Below are 21,267 nucleotides of genomic sequence, written 5' to 3'. Positions count from 1 at the left end.
TGGTGTTGCCCACAAGATTTTAGATCCAGGTTCTTCTCATCTTTGTGCATCTTCAGGATGTATAAAGTTCATACCTTGGAGCTTGCTTTGCTAGACCTTGTTTAAGCTTAGATTTATGTTTATTTTGTCCCAAAACCTTGATCTTTGTGAGTATGGTATACTCCAAAGATTTTGAGTTGTCCTTTCAGACGTTTTAGGGTGTATACTGTCATAAAAATGCAAGCTTGGTCGTTTCCTTTCATCCATGCATGAGTTATGTACTTTTTGGTGATCTTAGAAGTTAAGCTTTTGGGATTAAGCTTCCTTTTGACATGTAAAGGCATAAAGGTTTCAACTTTATGACTTTAGACATTTATTAGTGTAACGCCCGATAATGGTAATGTTGGATTAGTGTCTAAGTCCATAACTATTTTGGTATGTACTTGACCCGATGGTGCATGGTCCTTTTGGGTTGCCTTCACCAAAGCAACTTGATAGGATGAATTATGGAGAGAAAGGATTAAATATGATTTATTAATATATTATGAGAATAATATATTAAAGGAGAGATCATATTGTTTAATTAATATTAGTCAATAATTAATTGGTAATTAGTTTTGTGACTAAAAGAGATTAATTAAACTTAAGGGACTGGAATTGTAATTATAAGATAATTGCAATTTGGGCCATGGATTGCCTTAAATTAAGAAGTGGATGAATTCTATAGGAAGCCCATAAGGAAATCGTCCAAGGCCCTAATTAAAGGAGTCCATGGGTTGCTTAGGGCTTAAGCATCCAAATTAGGGTTTCCTTGTTAGATAACCCTAATAGCCTTACTATATATAAGACCCTTATGACCCAAAAACGTGGGGAATCATTATTCTAGGGTTAGAACACGTTTTGGGCAGCCACCATCCTCTCTCCTCTTCATCCTCTTGCTTATGGTGTTTGTGAACCATTAGCGGAGTGACAATTGTGACTCTAAGATTTCTAAAGTCAATACAAGGAGATTTGAGATTGTTATTGCTACATAACAATCAAGGTAACATCTTAAACCTATTCTCATGTTAATAGGATTACTTGAATGCTAGAATTAAGGTTTATAGTCTTGGATAACTTTCATATACAATAGAGAAACCTAGATCCAAGCATTAGGGTTTGTATGAGCACATAGGATGTTCTTATGACCAAAACCCATCAGTGGTATCAGAGCCTTGATTGGTTTCTATTGTATTGATGCTTGATATGTTTAAAAAATTCGATTTTTTGGTGTTCTGCTTGATGGACTCGGCGAGTCCCACTGTGGACTCGACGAGTTGCCCTTACTCGGCGAGTCCATGGGGGTACTCAGCGAGTTCGAGCGTCAGATGGAGCAAACTTTAGGATTTCTTGCTGTTTTTGCTTATGGATAGTTACCTTATCATATTAGATCAATATAAATCTGATTTTATGATATACTTGACTATATTCTTGATCTAATTGAAGATATTTATCAATTAATAAGATAATTGTTTCCTTATGTGATAATTGTTTAATTATTTTGATTAAATTGATAAATTGTTTTGCAACAAATCATTAAATAAATCAAATATGGATAATTATGTGATTAATTGTTAATTTAGATTATTTGTTATTTCATCCTTGTTGTTATGAAAAGTTTCATATTTTCCCCTTAGGTTTTATAGTTTAAATTTGAACCCAAAAGTTTTGTTGTTTTGAAATTTAAATAGTTAAAACCCTAATGTTTTGAAAAAGGTTTCAAAACTTGCCCTCAAGTTTTGGAATTTAAATTTTGATTAAATGGTTTAATTTTGATGTATATTTAAATTCTAAACCCTAATGTGTTGAAATGTTTCAAAACTTGCCCTCAAGTTTTGGAATTTAAAAGTTGATTAAAAGTTTAATTTAGGAATGTTAAATTCTAAAACCCTAGTATTGTTTTGAAAAGTTCAAATCACACCCTTATGGTCTTATTAATTAATTAAAGTGTATAATTAAAAGAGGTTTAATAAATCCATAAAAGTTTAGGTTTACAATTTAATTGAATTAAAAGTATAATTGTTAAATTTAACCACCTAGTATTTTAAAAAGTGTAAAATACACCCTATACTATATATATAACATTAAAAGTCTAACATTATATATATGTATGAGTAAAAGTCAGTCTTACCGTTAGTAAGCCTCATTCACGAAGTTGGTCTATAAGGGGTGTTTAAGGAAATTGCCTATAAAATGGCAATTGAATGGGTATCCACTCTTACCCACCGCACTCTTGACTAGTGGAGGGTTGTTAGCCGAACGGGTAGGATATGACGAAACCTTCCATTATAAGTATAATGAAGTAAAAAAGTAACTAAATGTTTTTCAAATTCCCAATCTTAGTTACTTAGGCAAAAGTGAATTGATGCAATTCCATGAAATTACACTTTGTGCCTTTGCGAAGACGTTAGTGGAGCATGTATGGTTAACCGACACACTAAATGGTTCTAAGCAAAGGTAGCAAAGGGTGACCCAATGTTTGTCATAGTTCTGTGGAGCTTGTGTGGTTTACCGGCACATCGAATAGGTGACTGTAACATGTGGGGGCACCATGTAGTTTGCATGGTTATTCACACCCGCTTTGTGATCCTCGGCATCCCAGTCACAAACAAGAGGGGCATATCGAGATTTAAACATGCCATTGAAATGTTCAATGAATCTCATGGGATCTAGAAGTTTTCATAAATTTAAAACTTAAATTTCTTTTTCGTTTTTCGTGGTGGAAATTAGTGAATCGTCATTCACTTACCTTCAAATATTCTGCAACTAGATTACGACATCCCTTTTTTAGTTTGTAGCATATTGTGTTGGGTCCTAGCCTTAGTATCTCATTTGGGTGATTTACTAAGGACTCAATCAATCAACTAACTTCAATTCGTTTTCTCCCGTTTTGTAGATGTCAAAGTTCGACAACTATGGTCTTCCTAAATCCCGTGGAACAAGCTTTCCGCATGAAGATGATATTCCACGATTCGATCGAGGAACAAGAGATCATGCTTCACTTCCTCCTCCTCCTCCAATTATTCTCCCTAACCCACAAGTTCGAAGGCTTGAAAAGTTCAAGCTCACTCAAGCCCTTTTGGCAAGTAAACATAAAGAAGGAAAGTCGGTGTGTGCACACATCCTAGGGATGAAGTCACACATTGATAAGTTAAGAATGTTGGGATTCGTTGCTTCCTAACTCATATAGTGAGTTCGTAAAATAGTACTATATGATGAACTGCGACGTGACCCTTATAGATCTCACCTATATGCTTATTGCTGTTGAATCAGGAATGTTTTTGCGCAATGGAAAAGCAAAGTTGATTGGTGAATCTGCCTTCAAGACCTCTATGGATATAGACAATGGCAACAAAAGACATGCTATGATCGAAAAGTTTGATCATAAGAGAAAGGCAATGTCTGAAGTAGTTCCATGTCATGTTCCAAAAGAGTTAATTTGCTTTTATTGCCAAGAGAAAGGGCATTGGAGACGAAGCTGCCCCATTTACCTAAGAGATCTAAGAGATGGGAGAGTCGAAACGAATGACTCTAATATAGGTAAAATCCATTAACTAACCCTTTTTAAGCTTCTATTCTAGATTCTTAATACATAATGTGATAAGATTACAATTGATGTTTTGTATGATTGAAGAAACGAAAGGAAGCTTAAAGGAAGAAGTGAGCAGAATATAACTGTGAAGGAATGGATTTCGATCGCATTTCTCGAAGATTAGATTCTTGAGCTACTACTTAGAGTTAGAATTAGATTGCTAAGAAAGATGTATTAGCATAGTTTTTCAATGAATTGCATTGTAAGGACAAAATTTTCCGCAATAAAATAAATTTTGATTTTATATTATTTATTTGTCCTTGCAATGGCGTATTTGAAAAATTGATGTTTGAATGTTTCTATTATTAGCAATAATGGATTTGGTTCTTATTTATGTTATTTATGTAAAGTCCAGAATTTATCAAATAGGGAGAGTTTCTCATCGCCCAAGTTTCAATTGGACAGAAACTTGGAATCATGCAACTTGGTTGCATGATGAATGAGAAATTTCATATTTGGAAATTAGACTAATTCATTGACAAAGTGTCAAGTGAAGGACTAGGAGATCGAGCACACAAAGTTGCATATTGATCAAGTCCACCATAAGAGTAACAATGATATTCGTCATAATTCACTAAAGGTTTAGTAAATATGATTATACTTACAAGATTAAGTGTAATTATGAATTGATTGAAAAAGTTTAAATCAATAGCAAAACGAATAAGAAGAATCAAGTAGGCAGAAAGATAAGAGTTTCTCCATTATAAGAAGAAGGGATAGTAGCTTTTATGCTTTATGATAGTGGGCGAGGCCTGAGAATAACAGATCTGTAAACCGATCGGGGCTCAATCCCGGGTGATGCTCAATGTCGGGCGAGGCCCGATGTAGGGCGGGGGCCCAGTATGTGATTTATTATGTATGATATGTGGTAGCTTGGGGAACTCACTAAGCTTTGAGCTTACGGTTTTGAGTTTATGTTTCAGGTATTTCCGGTTCCAAGGAGAAGCGCTCGAGATGACTGCATCACATACACCACATGGATTCCACTTTTGAGAAATCACTCTGATTGTTATGTTATTGAGATACTTATTTTCATTGAGATGTATGGATAATGCTTTTGGAATACTGTTTTATTTAAATTAAAAATGAAAATTTTGGATCATATTTTTGGGACGTTACAATTAGGCTTAGATTTGAAGTTTGGATGTTAAGTCTTAATGCATTAAGACATTAAAAGAGAGTTTGCGATTTAGGGAATTACGCGGAGCGTACTCTGGCGTACACTGAGGCCCCGTAACCCCCTTGCGAGATCAACATATATGTTGGGTGTAATGTGGAGTGCGTCGGACGTACTCCCAGAGAACCCATTGGGCTATTTTTGGGCCTTGGGTCATTAGTGATTTTGGGCTTGATTAGTTGGGTTATGTATGGGAATGGCAAAATGGTCTTTTCCCTTAATAAGATAAATGATGATTGGACCATTGATTATGGGTTAATGCCATGATTTTAATTAGGACTGTCCTTGGGTTTTGATTAGTGTGAGGAGTCGTGTTAGCAGCAGCTCGAGTGTGAGATTCAGTTACCTTCAGCCAGAGGTGAGTCTTCTTGCCACACTAGTGGGTCGAAGGTACCAATGACGACCTACTGATTCGTATGTATAGAATGTATGTAATTATGTGACTATTATTGATGTGATTGTATGATATATGCATTGAGCTTATCTGGGCTTGGAGTCATTATGGATTCGAGGTTGATACGAACCCGATACAACTATTTTTCGTTCCATGAGGTTGATACGGACATGGGGGTTGTTACGGACCTAACACAACTACGTTCTATTATATTTATATGTATGATGTATGTGGTATTTTGGGGAAGCTCACTAAGCTTTGTGCTTACATATATGTTTTTGGTTTGAGGTACTTCCGGTACAAAAAGAAAGGGTCCGATGTTATGGCACAACATTCTCCCCCTCATGATTTCCGCATTTATGATTTCTTTTACTTTGATAGTTTGTATTTTGGATTATTTTGAGACGTGTGATGTTTGGGATTGATGAACTTAAAAATGAAATTTTTATTTTTGAATTTTGGGACGTTACAAGTAAGCTACCATTTCTTGTAAAATAAGACTATTTAATTTCAAAGTATCATATATATATATATATATATATATATATATATATATATATATATATATATATATATATATATATATATATATATATATATATATAATCATCAATAAATGCATATTGATTTGGTAATTGTGTTTATGTTCTATGTGTAGGAAATAGCAATGTAATTTGGTTTTTTTCCCTAATCTAAAAATAACAATGTACTTTGGAATCAATAAATATATGTTGATTTTGTAATTGTGTTTGTACTTGTGATTTTGTCCCAAGTACAAGAAATAGCAATGTACTTTGGTATTTCTTGTATTTAAGGTTTAACACAAAATAAGTAAAAAGTAAGCTACCATTTCTTGTAAAATAAAACTATTTAATTTCAAAGTATCATATATCTATATAATGATCAATAAATGCATGTTGATTTGGTAATTGTGTTTATGTTCCAAGTGCAAGAAGTAACAATGTACTTTGGTTTTTTGTCACTATTCTAAATATAACAATGTACTTTGGCATCAATAAATGCAAGTTGATTTGGTAATTGTGTTTATATCCTAAGTGCAAGAAATAGCAATGTACTTTTGGTATTTCATGTATTAAGTGCAAATAATAACAATGCACTTTGGTAGTTTTTGTTTATCTTATAGTTTAATTTATAAGTTTATATATGTTTTTATTCGTTATATAGTTGGAAAATCTTCGTGAAATGTACAACGACACAACGTGTAGGGAGGAACTTTGTGTGCTTTTTTATTCGGGGAAACCACTAAGTGATGATCAAGGAGGAACCGAGGGGAGCAAAGATGATGGTTTGTCGGAGTAGTTTCTGTTTTGTTAGACTTGTTATTAAATAACTTTATAATTAACACTTTTGTTCTATTTTAGTATTTTTATGAAATTATAACATTTTGGTACTTAATTAGATGTTGATATGTAATTTTTTTCATCTAATGTTTTCGTGTTTTCGGCGATTAATGTCGTTACGTACCGATTTTTCTATATCCAAAAAGGACTAAATTAAAAAAAAATGACTATTATTAGCGCCGCACACTTGTTACCGACGCAAATATTACCGACGACTTCATTATTAGCAGCAACATTTTGATCAATAGCGACGGGGTAACAACTGCAACTCATTAGTACCGACTTGTTGTGGCTATTATCTTTACCGCCAACTAATTTTACTTTTATCAGTGATTTTTGTTGCCGCTAATAATCGTTTTTCTTGTAGTGCATTCGTTTCTTTTAGTAAAAGCGTCAAACAAATACAAATACAATATGCTTGGTACGAAAATTATATGGTAATTCTAGCATTTTCAAACTTTGACGTGAATATGAAAATATGAAGTATATCGAAATATGAATTAAGGTTATTTCATAAAATCACTTTTTGCAAAATGAATAGTTATTTTATAATAAATTAATTTGCAAGAGTCATTACTTGGTCATGCATGCCACCTCCTCTTTTGGTCATTTTTTTAAGTGATTATCCCTATATAAATTATAAGGTACCAGAGTCATTACTTGCTCCAAAATTGGTCACATGAGTAATGAGTTGACCATTTTTTATAGTGTTGACGAGGTGAGCCGACTCATGAAAGCACGTACACAAGCGGGTCAAAAAGGCTTGGCAAGACTGCATCATGAGCTCAAACGTACCAATTTGAGCCAACTCATATTGATATTTCTGCCCGAATCACACTCGCGTATGTGAGAACTTAATGCAATGCAGCTGGTTGTACTACTTTCATAGAAGATGAGGGTTGAATTGATGAAAGGTGCAATTACTCAAACTTTTCCTAGGGGTACAATCTGGTTGGTGAACAAAATATAGTATCAATAAATATTGACATATTGTAATTATATGGCTACTTTATTTCCTTTTTTTATTCTTGGTGTGGTCCTCTAAGGTCTGATAATGAGTGTAGCCATTGTTTTGAATTCTATATGCTAACGTTTTCTCAATAATTATTGAGTTTCAGTATAACAAATCAAGCGTTTTTCTAGCTTCACACAGTTAGAAACCAACTAGCTGATGTTTCCACTTTTAATATAGTTCTCGATCTGAGAGAAATCAAGAGCTCTCTCCATTCCACTTGCAATGAGGAACCTAAAAGGAACAAAACTTTTTAAAATTAGTGATATGTGTACACTAGGGTATTTGAGTACTAAAAGATACTAGACATACTTATCCAAGAAAACTCGAGCCATCAATAAACAACCACCAGGCACCGTCGACTGCATATTGATCGCTATATTTGGATTATGAATACTTTGTCTAATGTGTATCCATCCGTATTGCCCATCTTCTTCACTTGAAACCTTCGTCCTAAACATGTTTCAAGGTTAATAAATAAAGGACACATGTAATATGAGTTTCAAAATATTCTAGGAGTAGTATTTTTTTGATGAAAAAGACCAAATTAATTTACATTTAGGAGTGCATTTATACCTGTACATTTGAGCATCGACGGGAGCAGGAGTGTCATTCGAATCAACAAGGCAACCATCACTCACCCAACAATCTCCACATGCATCGAGCTCCCATCCCACTAGCCTCCCTTCCTGTTGTTTATATACATTTTTATATATCAATTAATAATCATACATCTACAAACGTTTAAGGTATGAATCTTTGTTGAAGAACGTACTTCTATATAGGATTTGAAGGTCTCGATGATGAGAATGGCTTCAGCCTTCGCACGTTTAGACTCAGAAAGGATGTTCATTCTTAGTTCTACCGATTCTAATGGTTCTTCAAGATCTTTTATCAAACTTCCGATTCCTTCATCCGAACCCTCTAGTTTCATTCTCACCATTTCTATAATGATCTTTACCACCATATATGCACCTATATATACACAATGCAATACATGAAATCATAATATCAAACAATAAAAAACGAATTAAAAGAACACTAACCATCATCAAGAAAGTAATTTTCTTTAAGAGCTCCATGACCAGAGGTTTCCATCATAAGTTGAGTATCAATACCATCTTGGTTAAGCTGAACACCCTTATCAATAACATTCCGATAACCCACACGATACAAACAATGTTGACCACCTCGATCAGTGATGAACTTAGTCAAAGCCAAACTGGTTCGAGCGTCAGTAACAATGGTGGAACCAGGATGCTCCTTTAAGACAATGGAAGCCATAAGTGCAATTAACTTATCACCATTAATGGGGTTTCCATCTTTGTCAACAACACCACTCCGGTCAACATCTGTATCAAAAACGATGCCAAGATCCGCAGTGTTTTCTAGCACAGCTGTTCTTGTTACTGCCATTGCAACCTTGTCCTCGGGATTTGGGATGTGGTTAGGAAACATGCCGTCGGGTTTAAGGTTTAATGACCCAAATGTGTCGGCACCTAACTTGTCTAATACTTGGTAAGTAAAGAATCCTCCCGACCCATTTCCAGCATTCACTATTATCTGTGGTTAACTAAAAATTTGTTTTAGCACATATATGTAATATATATTGATAAACAAAGTAAATACAAATCCATGTTTTCATTGTTTTCATTTGGTTTACTAGTCAAGATATTTACAGGGTACTTATAGTTATTTATTTTGCGTATCATATCCAAAAACTTAATCCTATTGACGAAATTTTTAATTACACAATTAGGCTGACTGAAAAGCTAAGCTAATAATATATAAGGTTTTGTAAAACTAGAAGATAAGTTAAATAATGATTGTAAAATTGCAATAAAATGACATTTAGTTATATAACTAAAAATGGGTTAACAATAAATTTTGGTTAAGGAACTATTCCAAAATGTCTATAAAGCAACCATGGAAGTTGTCCGGAATGAGTCTCTTAGATATATATTTTTTTAAATTATGATTTTTACAACTTTTATGCACAATTTATTTCAAGATTTTTTTAGATTTACTACATCTTTGTCTTTCTGGAAAAATGAATATGTAAAAACAATTACTTTTTACATGTTCATTTTACAATTTTGAATACATGAAAACGAATATATAAAAAACATAATTTATAAAAACAAAAAATCTTAATAAATCTTAAAAAAAACCCGAATATCTAAGACAATAAGCTCAAAATAAATTAGTTTATGTGCTCTATATGTGCTCTAATTTATAAAATAATTTATTTGTCTCAAAACATAAAACCAAGAAGTTTATGTCATATACTATCTCTTCGAAACCAACAACACTCTAATATGAGTGTGACAGTTAAGGTGTGTAATAAAAAAGTTTTGATGTTAAAACCAAACACAAACACTTCTATATCCTACCTTATAAATGAAAATAATTTTGTCACTTGTTATCTTCTCCTTCATTTTGACAAATGTCATTTTCTATGATTTTTAAAATTGTTATTTTCCACTTGTCATTTTTTGGGGAATTCTTGATTTTTTTAAAATAATTTTTTCAAAAGATTCTAATGGGTTATATATGTAAGGTTATCATTCTATTAATTTGATAATAAATTCTCATAAATGCTTTAAATGATTTGATTTCATTCATAAATACTTCAAAAGATTACATTTTATTAAGGAAAAACATTATTTTATAAAATATATATATATATATATATATATATATATATATATATATATATATATATATATATATATATATATATATATATATATATTAATATTAAATTTTTATTTTTAATAAACCCATGTGATACACGGGTCTCACACCTAGTTATTTTAATATTCTGCAATATATCATGGACTGTTGAACGGGTCTTACCATTTTTTTCATTTTCCCAATCAATAATTTAAAAAAAAAATCTACTAACTTTAGACGTTAGTAGCTTTGGATAAAATTAGTTAAACTTCATTTAAATTGGAGGAAATTAATATAATTTCGATTATATACTTTTCAAATTAGTATCTTTTTAAAAGTTATGTGATACTATACTTACGTTTTCTTTAAATTACTAGAACAAACTAAATAAATTCACTGCTCATGACAATAAATTCTGAATTTCAGAAAGTCCAAAAATTGTAAACACACTTCTTTTGGGTCCATCATCCATGCATTGATGCATGTTGCATCCTTTAAAGGCCCATTATTTATGTTTTAGGACTGAATGACTGATGATGTGGACTGAATCACTGATGATGTATAAACATAATAGGACCCACCTGGGCCTTATGCCTATGGGCATTTGTGCTATTGTGTACACTCCATATTTTATAAAAAATCGTAATATGCATGAAAATAAATATGCAATTTTTTAAACTAGCAGGTTTAGTTTTACTAAAAAGTAGGGGAACTATCTAGTTATTAATAGGAACTACACCTCTACACGGCATACCCACATTTCACATAAGCGGGGCATTGTGAAAAATTGATGGAACTTATTGTTAACGTTGCCAATTTAAAAAATTAAATATATACTAACTTTTATATATATACTATATTTGATGCACTAGCTGAAAAGCTAGCTGATAGTTTATAAGTCAGTAGATAAAAAATAACTTTCGGTAAAAACTAACTAATAAACTAGTTGAAAGTTATAAAATGACATAAAAATGCATTTAGAAAAATATGATTTTTAAAATTAATTAAGGATATATTTGAAAAAAAAATAACTCATGAAAAACTTGTCAAAATAATTTTTTAAAAAACTAACTTTTAAGCTACTTTTTAACTTTCTAAAGATGACAATTTAAAAAAAAAAATCAAAAAACAAATTAACTTAAATGGTTTTCACCCATCCAATATTTTTAACTTACTCAAATAAACATGTTGTGCTTCAATATCAAAATAAAATGATAGAAACTTTTTAAAAAAAAATAATGTATAAGTTATTTTGGTATAAAAATTATCAAAAACAATGTGTCACAAGTGTACGTCATATTAGCAAAAATTATTTTGCTAAAACGACCAACAACTTTAGATTTGAGATGTCGTAAACATCTCGACTGTAGTTTATGAATAATATGTATGCAGTAGGCGGTTAACTAGTTGACGTCTACGTGTTTTGTCCCTACTTAGACCAATAAGAAAGTTGTAGGAACCAATGAATTTTAAAAACCTCGATAAAGTCCTTCATGGATAAATTTTTTAAGGAATAATATGTTTATATTAGTCATGACTATCTATTTTGTAAAGATATTAGTCATATTACTTATTTTGCTATGATATTAGTAATATTATTTTCTCAAAATCAATTGTTCTACATTTTAAGGTCCCTGATTAGTTGTCGAAAAGAATTTGATGTCGATGATTTGCAATATTTGACAATATCTAAGTTGTTGCAATATTCTTTTGTAACAAAATGATGTAATTTTTTATTGGTGAAGTTATGGATGCTCTAGCAGAGCATGACAATAATAAAAAATTAAGGTCTCCTGAGGTGGATACCCAGGCTAATAATAAAGATAAGTTGCTACGATCCATTATATGGAAAAAATATTAAGAGAAAATCCAATTATTTCTCATGATGAACTAAATAAACTAATCCAAAAACGAGAAAAAATATTAACAGATTTCTCGTTGGAAGATGATGACAACATGTCCTCACAAGGATATTCGATAATGAAGATAAGGATGGTATTAGTTTAGAAGAACAAGATGATCAACTAATGAATGAAGCTGCAAGTATTCACTCCAAAGAAGGTGCATCGAGCAAGAAGAACGAAAAAAGACAAAACCAATAAAAAATCGGATCCAGCCAAAGAAGATGGAATCTCTGCAAATTAAGTGGAATCTCTGCAGTCATTTTTCAGGGAATCTGACTGAAATAATAAAACCAAATGATTTTTCTATCAAAAGAAAACAAAACCATTTTCCAAGACATAATTGATGTTGAAGTCCGGGTTTCAAGTCCGAAGACTGTCTATAAATAGAGCCTTGCTCATTTGAAGAAGGCATCCGAAAAATTCTCATATCTCTCCTTAAATTCCTTTAGTATTGTCTGTGTGTTTGAAGTGTCTGTGTGTTTGGAGTTGTAGAAGTTTTTAATATCATAGAAATGTGTAAGGATCTCATACCCATGGATCCAAATTGTAAGTTTTCTTTTCTTTGAATTTTGTAATCGTTTATGTACTATGTTTATGTTGTGTTAATAAAGTATTAATTAATTAAATCATCTGTCTACATTGAATTAAAAAATAAAAAACACTTTTATTTAGTAAGTTTTTTATTTTGGGAAATTCGATCCTAATGCATTTTGGTATCAAAGCCATGTGTATAATAGGCTAGAATAGTAACCCCAAGTGTTTCTTTATGAGTAAGAATGTGAGATAATATATTTCACATCCTCTGGATCCATATTCCATATCACAAATATTTGGTCAAAGATGAATCTATATTACGAATCCATGAGTCAAACTAATCCAAAGGTGGACCCATATTTCACTCTGAATCCATTTTACACTCTATGAATCCATATTTTACTGTTTTATTTATTTTAATGTTGATTTTGTTTTTGTTTTGGTAAATTATTTTTCTGTTTATTTTTATTTAGTAAAATTAAAATTGATTATTTTTTATAAAAAATAAAAATAAAAAGGTGATGAGAGTAGAGAAAGACCATTTTGAGGATGAAATCTTTAGCTTTTGACGAGGACCATATGTGCTGTTTAGCCTCAAATTTAATATTTGATTTAACAACCAAATAAAATACCCGAGTTACACTGTACACAATAGTATTAGAAATAACATATATTAGAGTTCAAATATTATTATATAGTTAAATAACGTAATAAACTGAAAATAGATACATAGATCAAATTGTAAACAGAAAAGTTCAAGGACAAAGTATGTTTCGAATGAATATCAAATATTAACAATATTTTTAAAAAAAAAAAGGTTATTAAAATAGTGTATGGACTTTGATGTTGGGTTCGAGATGCTAGAAACGTTTCTTGTGACTAAATATTTTAGAAAATAATTCAGTTATTTTAAGTTAAAATTATATAATTAATTAACTTTGATGGTTAATTATATTCTCATGATCACATCGAAAACCAACTCACCTGAAAGCCTTCAAGAGGAGTGTCGTAGTGTTGCGGATGGTTTACTCGCTCCTTGATGATATCTCGAAGATGTTTTGCATAAACACTCATGAAATCCACTCGTGTAGGCGTCGTTCTAAGCAACGTCGACACTTTTGTCACCCTATTCGCATATTTAAACGCTGCTTTATCGCATATTTCTTCCACCTCAACCGACGTTAACCCTCCTTTCTTTGTAAAGAATTTTAGACCATTCCGTGTGTATGGCAAGTGAGACGCTGTCATCTACATCCAAAACACCATTCCATTTCAAGAAAACATGACAAATTAAAATACTAAATTTAAAACGAATAAAAGAAAACATATATGAATACCATTATGGAAGCATCGTATAAAAATGGTGGCAACACTGTGCTCATGAAACAAGCTGGTGTAGTTGCAAGTCCCATATCATACGTCATACAACCAGCCCGACCCAGACCTGAAAATATAGCAACACTCAATGACCCACCCGATATCCGTGGGTCTCGACCGAGAGAAACCCGAATGTCCTCTACTGGTCTTCCTTTCTCCTTCACCAATCTATTCATCACCCACTCTCCAAAACTCTCTGCAATGGCTTCCACTGCGGGTGGTGTAAGGTCAACTTGCCGGCCAACTTCTCCTTCCACAGCCACACCACGAACATCCGACCCGTTTTGAAGCCGTTTGATCCGACCCATTTCCTCGTCCAACCCGAGGTCATTATAGTTTGTAGTGGCTGAAGATTTGGTGGAAGTTAGGGTTAGTTTTGGAGGGATGGAAAATGGAAAAGTGAGGGTTTTGGGTGTAGATGAAGAGGGAAAGTTGTGATTAATGGGAGTAATGTTATTTAGAGAAGTTGAGGGGGGTAAAGTGTAAGACATTGTATTTTGTTTTTGTGAAGAAAGAAATGCTAGGGTTGCAAGGTTTCAAGATTTGGAAGAGATGAAGTTTAGACCAATCAAGAAATAAGGGAAGATAAGATTATTTCCGTTGTAACTCAATGTACACCATAACCTCATTGTGCAATATCCTTATTACGACAAGAAAAATATCTCTTAACAAAATTCCAATTTCATCTCAAGGGCTTTTTGGTAATTTCCTTATATGTATAAGGTAGTAGTGTACGAGAAATTAACGATTACGTGAGTTCCTACTTCCTTGTCTAGAAACCGTGAAAAAACTAATAATACATTGGCACAAACTAACTTGGTGTCGACAATGGAGTACTTGTAAAACTACCTTGTTATGTTTTGTAAATCTATGTAAAGTATGCTATGTATGATTTTTATAAAAGATTGAAATAATTTAAAACTGACACTGTTAAAAGAAATAATAAAAAAATAAAAATAAATAAATAAATAACGAAGCAATATGCATGTTTGACTTTATGTGGCTGCAATTAGACGGAAGCAAGATGCAAACGAATTGACAGGGTGGGGCCAACCTACCGTCCTACCCTTAAGCACATATTGGTAAAAAAATAAATAAAAAATAAACCAGTAAATTTTGGTTTTTTATAATCTAATGAAATAGCTACCGTTAACTAGGTGAAGCATGTTGTATAGTGCAGAATCCTAGAGCAGTAATTATGTTATTAATATTAATCATGAAATAAATTTTTTTTACATTAATTTGTTAAATAAAAAAAATTGTAATATTGATACTAGTTTTAATTATGAACTAAAGTAGACCTGACTATAACTAGACAATGTATCTAATCGATTATAGCAAAATTCAGATAAATCGGGTATCGATTTCGAAGAACAATTATTAAAAGTTAATTTATCTACTAAAAATTACCTAAATAACAAGTAATAAAAGTTTGGGTTTTTCTCTAATTTTTCAAAACTAGAAACTTAAATCAATTTATTACGCAACACTTAAACAAACATAAAAGCAATCAAAATTCAAATAAAAATCAAAGATTGGAAGAGACTTTTGTTTAGATTTCGATTCACTAATACTCTTATGGTTGATTTGTTGGATAATATTATGAACTAGTTATTTGTTGTTTACCAATTCCTAAAGTGATTAGAATTTATGATCAAAAGACTAATCCTCCAATTATCGAGTTTATTTATTCATTAATCAGCTGCATAAACAAGCAAGACAATTAGAGTTAAGTTCGAATTAAGCTAGACTTAACTAATAATTGACATTAATGGATGATAGCATCAGTTTAACATATGAATGATCATAATATATTAGCTTCCAAATTAAATTACCCACTTTTCTATTTAATCCTAGGGTTTATGATCAAAACAATAGTCCTATAACTTTATAATTTTGATTATAACAAATTTATGAGATTCAAATATCCTAAAACAAATTGATCATCTAATCTCATGAATATTCAACAATAAACATAAAAAATGGTTGTCTTTAACACAAAATGTTCTTTACCAAGCTAACAAAACAAATAAACAACTAGTAAATATATAAATATTCAATCAATCAAAACATAGTAGTATAAATCATCTACATTTAAACAGAAGTTAGGGTTTTTAGCCCATAACTACTGGAATCAAACAAATAAATTTGATGTTACCAATGAAAGACATGATGAAAATCAAGGGGAACTAAGATTTAGAAGTAAAATTGCCTTCGATCTCTCCAAAACGCGAACTCTATACGAATTAAGGTGACTCTCTGCCTTCTAATGCCTCTTTGGGTGCCAAAATTCGTGAATTACTTGAAGCATAAGTTAGGGTTGAAGGCAGAATCGAACTTTATATACATACCAAAAAAAACTATCCCCCACGTCATGGCTAAAGGCCTCCACGACGTGACATTCATCGAAAACGCGTAAAGCCTAAGTCTGCCAACTTGATCGTGAATCTTCGAGATACCACAGTGTGGCTAGATATCCCCACGTTGTGGACTTTAGAGTTTATGCCAAGTTCTGCCTTACTTTGATCAGATCCAAGTTTCCTTGCTTCTAGCTCCGCATTTTGCTTCCTTTTTATCCCGAGCATGTCTTTATTGCTACAAAACATATTTATAATAAATTAAGTACCATTTATCCTAAAATAAGCAGAAATGTAGCAAAAAGTATTAAATAATGCATAAAATATATAACTAAATATGCACATATCTAAATACCCCATGCTTGTCTTTTACTTTCCCTCAATCAAAACTGATTTTATTATCATCAAATCAAATCTTTAGCTACCAACATCACAAAAGAGAATCCATTTTAAACCTCTCCATTACTCCAAAACCACAATGCGTATATTTGTTTCTAATTTTTCCTAAGAACTTCCCTGATCCTAAATACTTACGATCCTCATAAACACTCATTTTAAACAACATTCATTTTATGCATCCCTCCGAGTATATCCTCAAAAATCTTTCTTAACCTCAATGTATTTTTTTAATTAAGCTCCCCAGCATACATATAGAAAAATAACCTAGAAAGAAAAATTACAATAAATAATTACTTGTCAAATTGCCTTACTTCTTCACTTTCTTCGAGATCTTCATCCTTTGATAGCTCTTATTCACTCAACAACAACTTTTTTTTTCTTTTCAACTAAAAACCTAAGAAAAATATATTCTTAAGCAAGGGAACTTAATCTTCAACTCTTATTGGTTAAATGCATCAGTCTAGAGTACAATCACTACATAGGCTATAATGCCCTGTTTCGAATTGTTTCTCATTTGGAGGCGGGTGATGTAATTTGGATGATCCAGGTAATCCTTAGTAAAATACTCAAAGGATTAGAAGTAATTTTCAATGATATTATGAATTCATATATCTGATTGAACACCAAACATGAGAGAACTAGTTATCCTCTGTTCCCATGGACAGTATCAAGGGCTTTTCATCCATGATCAAGTTTAACTTATTCCTTTTTCAATCCTTTTACCTCAAATATATATATTAGGAATGTATACTTTCATTGACATTTTCTTGTTTCTGGAAACGAATAGCTTACCAGAACATGTCTTAGAATAAGCCTTCCATTGTCCTTGGTATTTGGGCCTAGATTAGGTATACCAACATTAATCGCCTTTTAACCCATGATAGATTGGCTTTCTTTCTTCTTGACACTTCTATGATATTAAATATATGGGAGTGTTTTGAAGTTTGAGTTTCTACGATTGGCTATGTTAGTTCCAAAAGGAAAACTCAACAAGCTACACAACTCATTCATGGAAATTCCAAGGTCTTCATATCAAAATCAGAATGAAATGATTATATGTACATTTCATCTAGTTTACTAACCTTAGTCAACTTCTAATTTAAGGAAATTCAGTTTTACTTCAATATGTCAGTTTACAATGTATACTTAAGAACTGCTCTTTCTAATATGTAAGAATGCAATGTTTGGAATAAGCTAGAAAGAGCTTTATCAAAGGCATGATCTTTCTTTTCATTTATGAAAACCGTTCCCAAACTATGAATTTGACAATATTGATCATCCTAATAGTTAATATTTTCAAAGGTTTTATAACAGTAGATTTTAGTGGATAAGGTAATAGACATCATTCAATATCAATTTCCATTATAGTTTGTTTTACATATCCTTAGAAAAGAATCAACCTAAATAAAATTATTTAAGAAGGTTGGATCGATACTTGGCTCTATGATGTGTAAAGGGATGCCACAAACACACCATAAAGTTATCTAGGTAGGCAAAGCCCTTTGCCAATTTCGATCACTATGAAATTCCTAGATCTTTAAGATTCATTGATTATCAATGGCGTGTTAATCTCGGATTATGTTTATCTCAAATTCACTAACGGGGTCGTGAATAGATGGCGAATCATCCATAAAAAATCATGTGGTCCTCGTCTTAAGTTACGCTTAAGATTCGCAAGTTCCACATCATTCTCTACTTACACTCTCAAATTGATGTGCCGGTTAACCATGCGAGCTAAAAAAAGTTATAAAAAGAACGTGCAACTTTTATGGATAACATAAGATTCACTTTAAATAGATTATGAATTAACCATGCAAAATCGCATGGTCCCCGGCTCAAGTTACGTTTGAGATTCGCTAGTTCTACATCATTCTCAACTATACTCTAAATTGATGTATCGGTTAACTACACGAGCTCCATCAACAGAATATAAAGAGAATGTGAAATTTTCATGGATAATCACTACTAGAAAAACAACCTTTTACGACGCACATTGCACACCGTAAAAGGCTCAGACAACGCGCAAATGCGTGTCAAGGAAGGCCCTGTCATAAAGAGTGATGACGCGCATTTACGACGCTCATTTACGACGCGCGTTTACGACACGCAATGCGTATCAAGGAAGGCTCTGTCATAAAGGAAGACGACACGCATTCGCGTGTCGTAACCTTACGACGCACGTGTTAATGACACGCAATGCGTATCAAGAAAGCCCCTGTCAAGAAAGGCCATGTCATAAATGAAGATGACACAGATTTTTGCGTATCATAATTTTAAATGTTTAAAAAAAATATTCTTTATAGATTTACTTATTTTCAAATTAAATTTTTATTTAATGTTTCATAATAGAAAATAAAATATCATATACAAAAAATAGAACCCATTGCATAAATTTAATGTCATACAATTCTATTTCTTACAATATATAAATTTGCATCTAATCTACTATATACATCAAATTCCAACCAAGTAAAGTTGCATCTTGTCTTTCATAATTCTTTAAGACTAATGCTCCAAACAGATGATTATATGGATAAGCAGTTGTACATTGGCCCATCTCACTCAATAATGACTTAGCCAAATTCAACTCCAATTCTTTACTGCATCTTGCTGATAATGCTGCAAGATTTAAATCAAGTGGCTTCATATTCCTTTCTTCCATCAACTTTACCTGATGCACAAAATACACAGAAACAAAAAAAACATTGTAGAGGAAGGGGTAATTTTGAAAAATGTGATGGGTATAATATAATAAGAATGCAAATACTTAATACCACTTTCATCCCATTGTTCCAAGAGATTCAACTAATCTTTAGTTGCACTAACTCCCAATGCTGCAGGAATTGCCTTTAGTTGCACTAACTCCCAATGTTGCAGGAATTGCCTGAATAAATAAATAAATAAAATATTTTTTATATAAAACTCTATATGAAAATACTGTTAAAGCAATCTTTCAAATGAACCTTGAATTGGAGCCTAATAAAGAACAATGGCATTATTATCGTCACCGCCATCAAGACCCATCTCAAACTAGCATCTTTCCTAAAAAGATAGCTCAATAAAGAATAATGAGATAAATGTTCTAATAAAAACAAAAACCAATCAAATAAGAAAATGTATACATACCATTCTTCAAGAAGACCAACTGAATAAAGAAGTGAATGAACATCACCATGGCCATGAGGTTTTGTCTAATAAGTGAAATAAAAGGGGTTTATAATTGGGAATATTACTAATATTATATACTTTAGTAAATTCTTCACTTGTATTATGTACTTATTATTTGGATACTTCTTTCCTGTCAAAAGAGAGGAAGCTAACCTTTTGGAATCATAATGATGTTGTCTCTCTTTTGAAATCATAATGTCAAATATTTTCTAGATATTGCACTAAATATAGTGCAAGAGCATCCAGACCTTCGTAGTAGTGGAAGTGTGCTTGGAGTTTTAGCTAAAAAGGCTGGTGTATTTGCTGAAACATAATCTAATATCTTTAAGAAAATCTTTAATTAGGGTAAGCAAAGGAACGAAATTGATGGCATAATCAGAGGCCCTCCTGATCCTCCCGTTAAGCCAGATGACAAGTCACCTTCTGACAAAATGCCATTTGAAAATCAACACTCTATAAGTTTTAATATAAAAATGTAAACAAGGTAAATTAAAACCTGTTCAGGGGATCCGTATCGAATGATATCTAAAGCTTCATTCCAGTCTGTAGGGCCAACTACACCACAAGATGACCGTGCAAGTGGATGTCTTTCCATTTGAGGTTCTTGAGGAACATACATTTCTCTAAACCCCAAAATTAAGCACCTCAGGAAAAATATAAAGTAATACAGAACATGAAAAAAATTTAAAAATTAATCAAAACACAAGGACAACACTACCTGCTAAAAAATGGTCCAGACATGGATTGTGTGACTTCACCACTTTGCTCAGCAACATCAGAACTGCACAACAAAATATATATAAACTAAATAAATAAAAGCAATAAAAATGGTTATTTATCTTGGTGTTAGAAAAAGAGGATGTTTACCCATTTTCCCTAACAGAACACCTTTAAGCAGCTCTTGTTTCACATGGCTTCCCCTCCTTTCTTTTCTCCATTTCTCAAAACTATAAAAAAAAGTAGGGAATTAATAACAACATATAGATAAATTACTCCTATTCCCCAAATAGTCGTTTTTTTACCTTCCACTTAAAATTTTCATCTAGCATGCTCCTTTGGGCTTCATTCACATATCAGCTTCACTACTCAGTATTCACTCCTCCACAAAATGAAGAATATGATTGGCATCTAATGTAATTATATATAAGAATGGGGACACTATGATTGGCATCTAACTCTTCCCAATAATAAACGGAGCTAGATCAAATTCTCTCATAAGCTCTACTCTACTGACTAAATTGCAAACATTGTTTTAATTTGTATCTCCTTTTGGCTTCTCCATAGGCAATCACACCCAT

At 32.1% G+C, this 21,267-nt stretch overlaps 1 protein-coding gene across 1 annotated transcript; it reads right to left on the bottom strand.

The window, feature by feature from the left end:
* Window positions 1–7,530: 7,530 nt before the first annotated feature.
* On the bottom strand, window positions 7,531–14,660 carry LOC111920921 (uncharacterized). Its single transcript, XM_023916487.3, has 7 exons — window positions 14,006–14,660; window positions 13,653–13,916; window positions 8,601–9,117; window positions 8,330–8,529; window positions 8,131–8,243; window positions 7,867–8,007; window positions 7,531–7,788 (listed from the first exon to the last, which is right to left on the bottom strand). Exons 1-7 carry the CDS (start codon window positions 14,534–14,536, stop codon window positions 7,707–7,709), a joined length of 1,848 nt encoding a protein of 615 aa, XP_023772255.1. The 5' UTR covers window positions 14,537–14,660; the 3' UTR covers window positions 7,531–7,706.
* Between the last annotated feature and the right edge of the window lie 6,607 nt (window positions 14,661–21,267).

This window comes from Lactuca sativa, chromosome 3, assembly GCF_002870075.4.
Source record: "Lactuca sativa cultivar Salinas chromosome 3, Lsat_Salinas_v11, whole genome shotgun sequence".
NCBI classification, from domain to species: domain Eukaryota; kingdom Viridiplantae; phylum Streptophyta; class Magnoliopsida; order Asterales; family Asteraceae; genus Lactuca; species Lactuca sativa.
Note: the sequence above shows the minus strand (reverse complement) of the source record. Positions and strands in the feature narration are given on the sequence as shown.

What these genes read in the sequence shown, in the direction of transcription:
- LOC111920921 (XM_023916487.3), bottom strand. Translation starts at nt 14,536, where the DNA reads ATGTCTTACACTTTACCCCCCTCAACTTCTCTAAATAACATTACTCCC. An exon ending in CTCCTCTTGAAGGCTTTCAG is followed by an intron (nt 9,118 to 13,652) that starts GTGAGTTGGTTT and finishes AGTTAACCACAG; the next exon opens with ATAATAGTGAATGCTGGAAA. An exon ending in GTCGATGCTCAAATGTACAG is followed by an intron (nt 8,008 to 8,130) that starts GTATAAATGCAC and finishes AAACATGTTTAG; the next exon opens with GACGAAGGTTTCAAGTGAAG.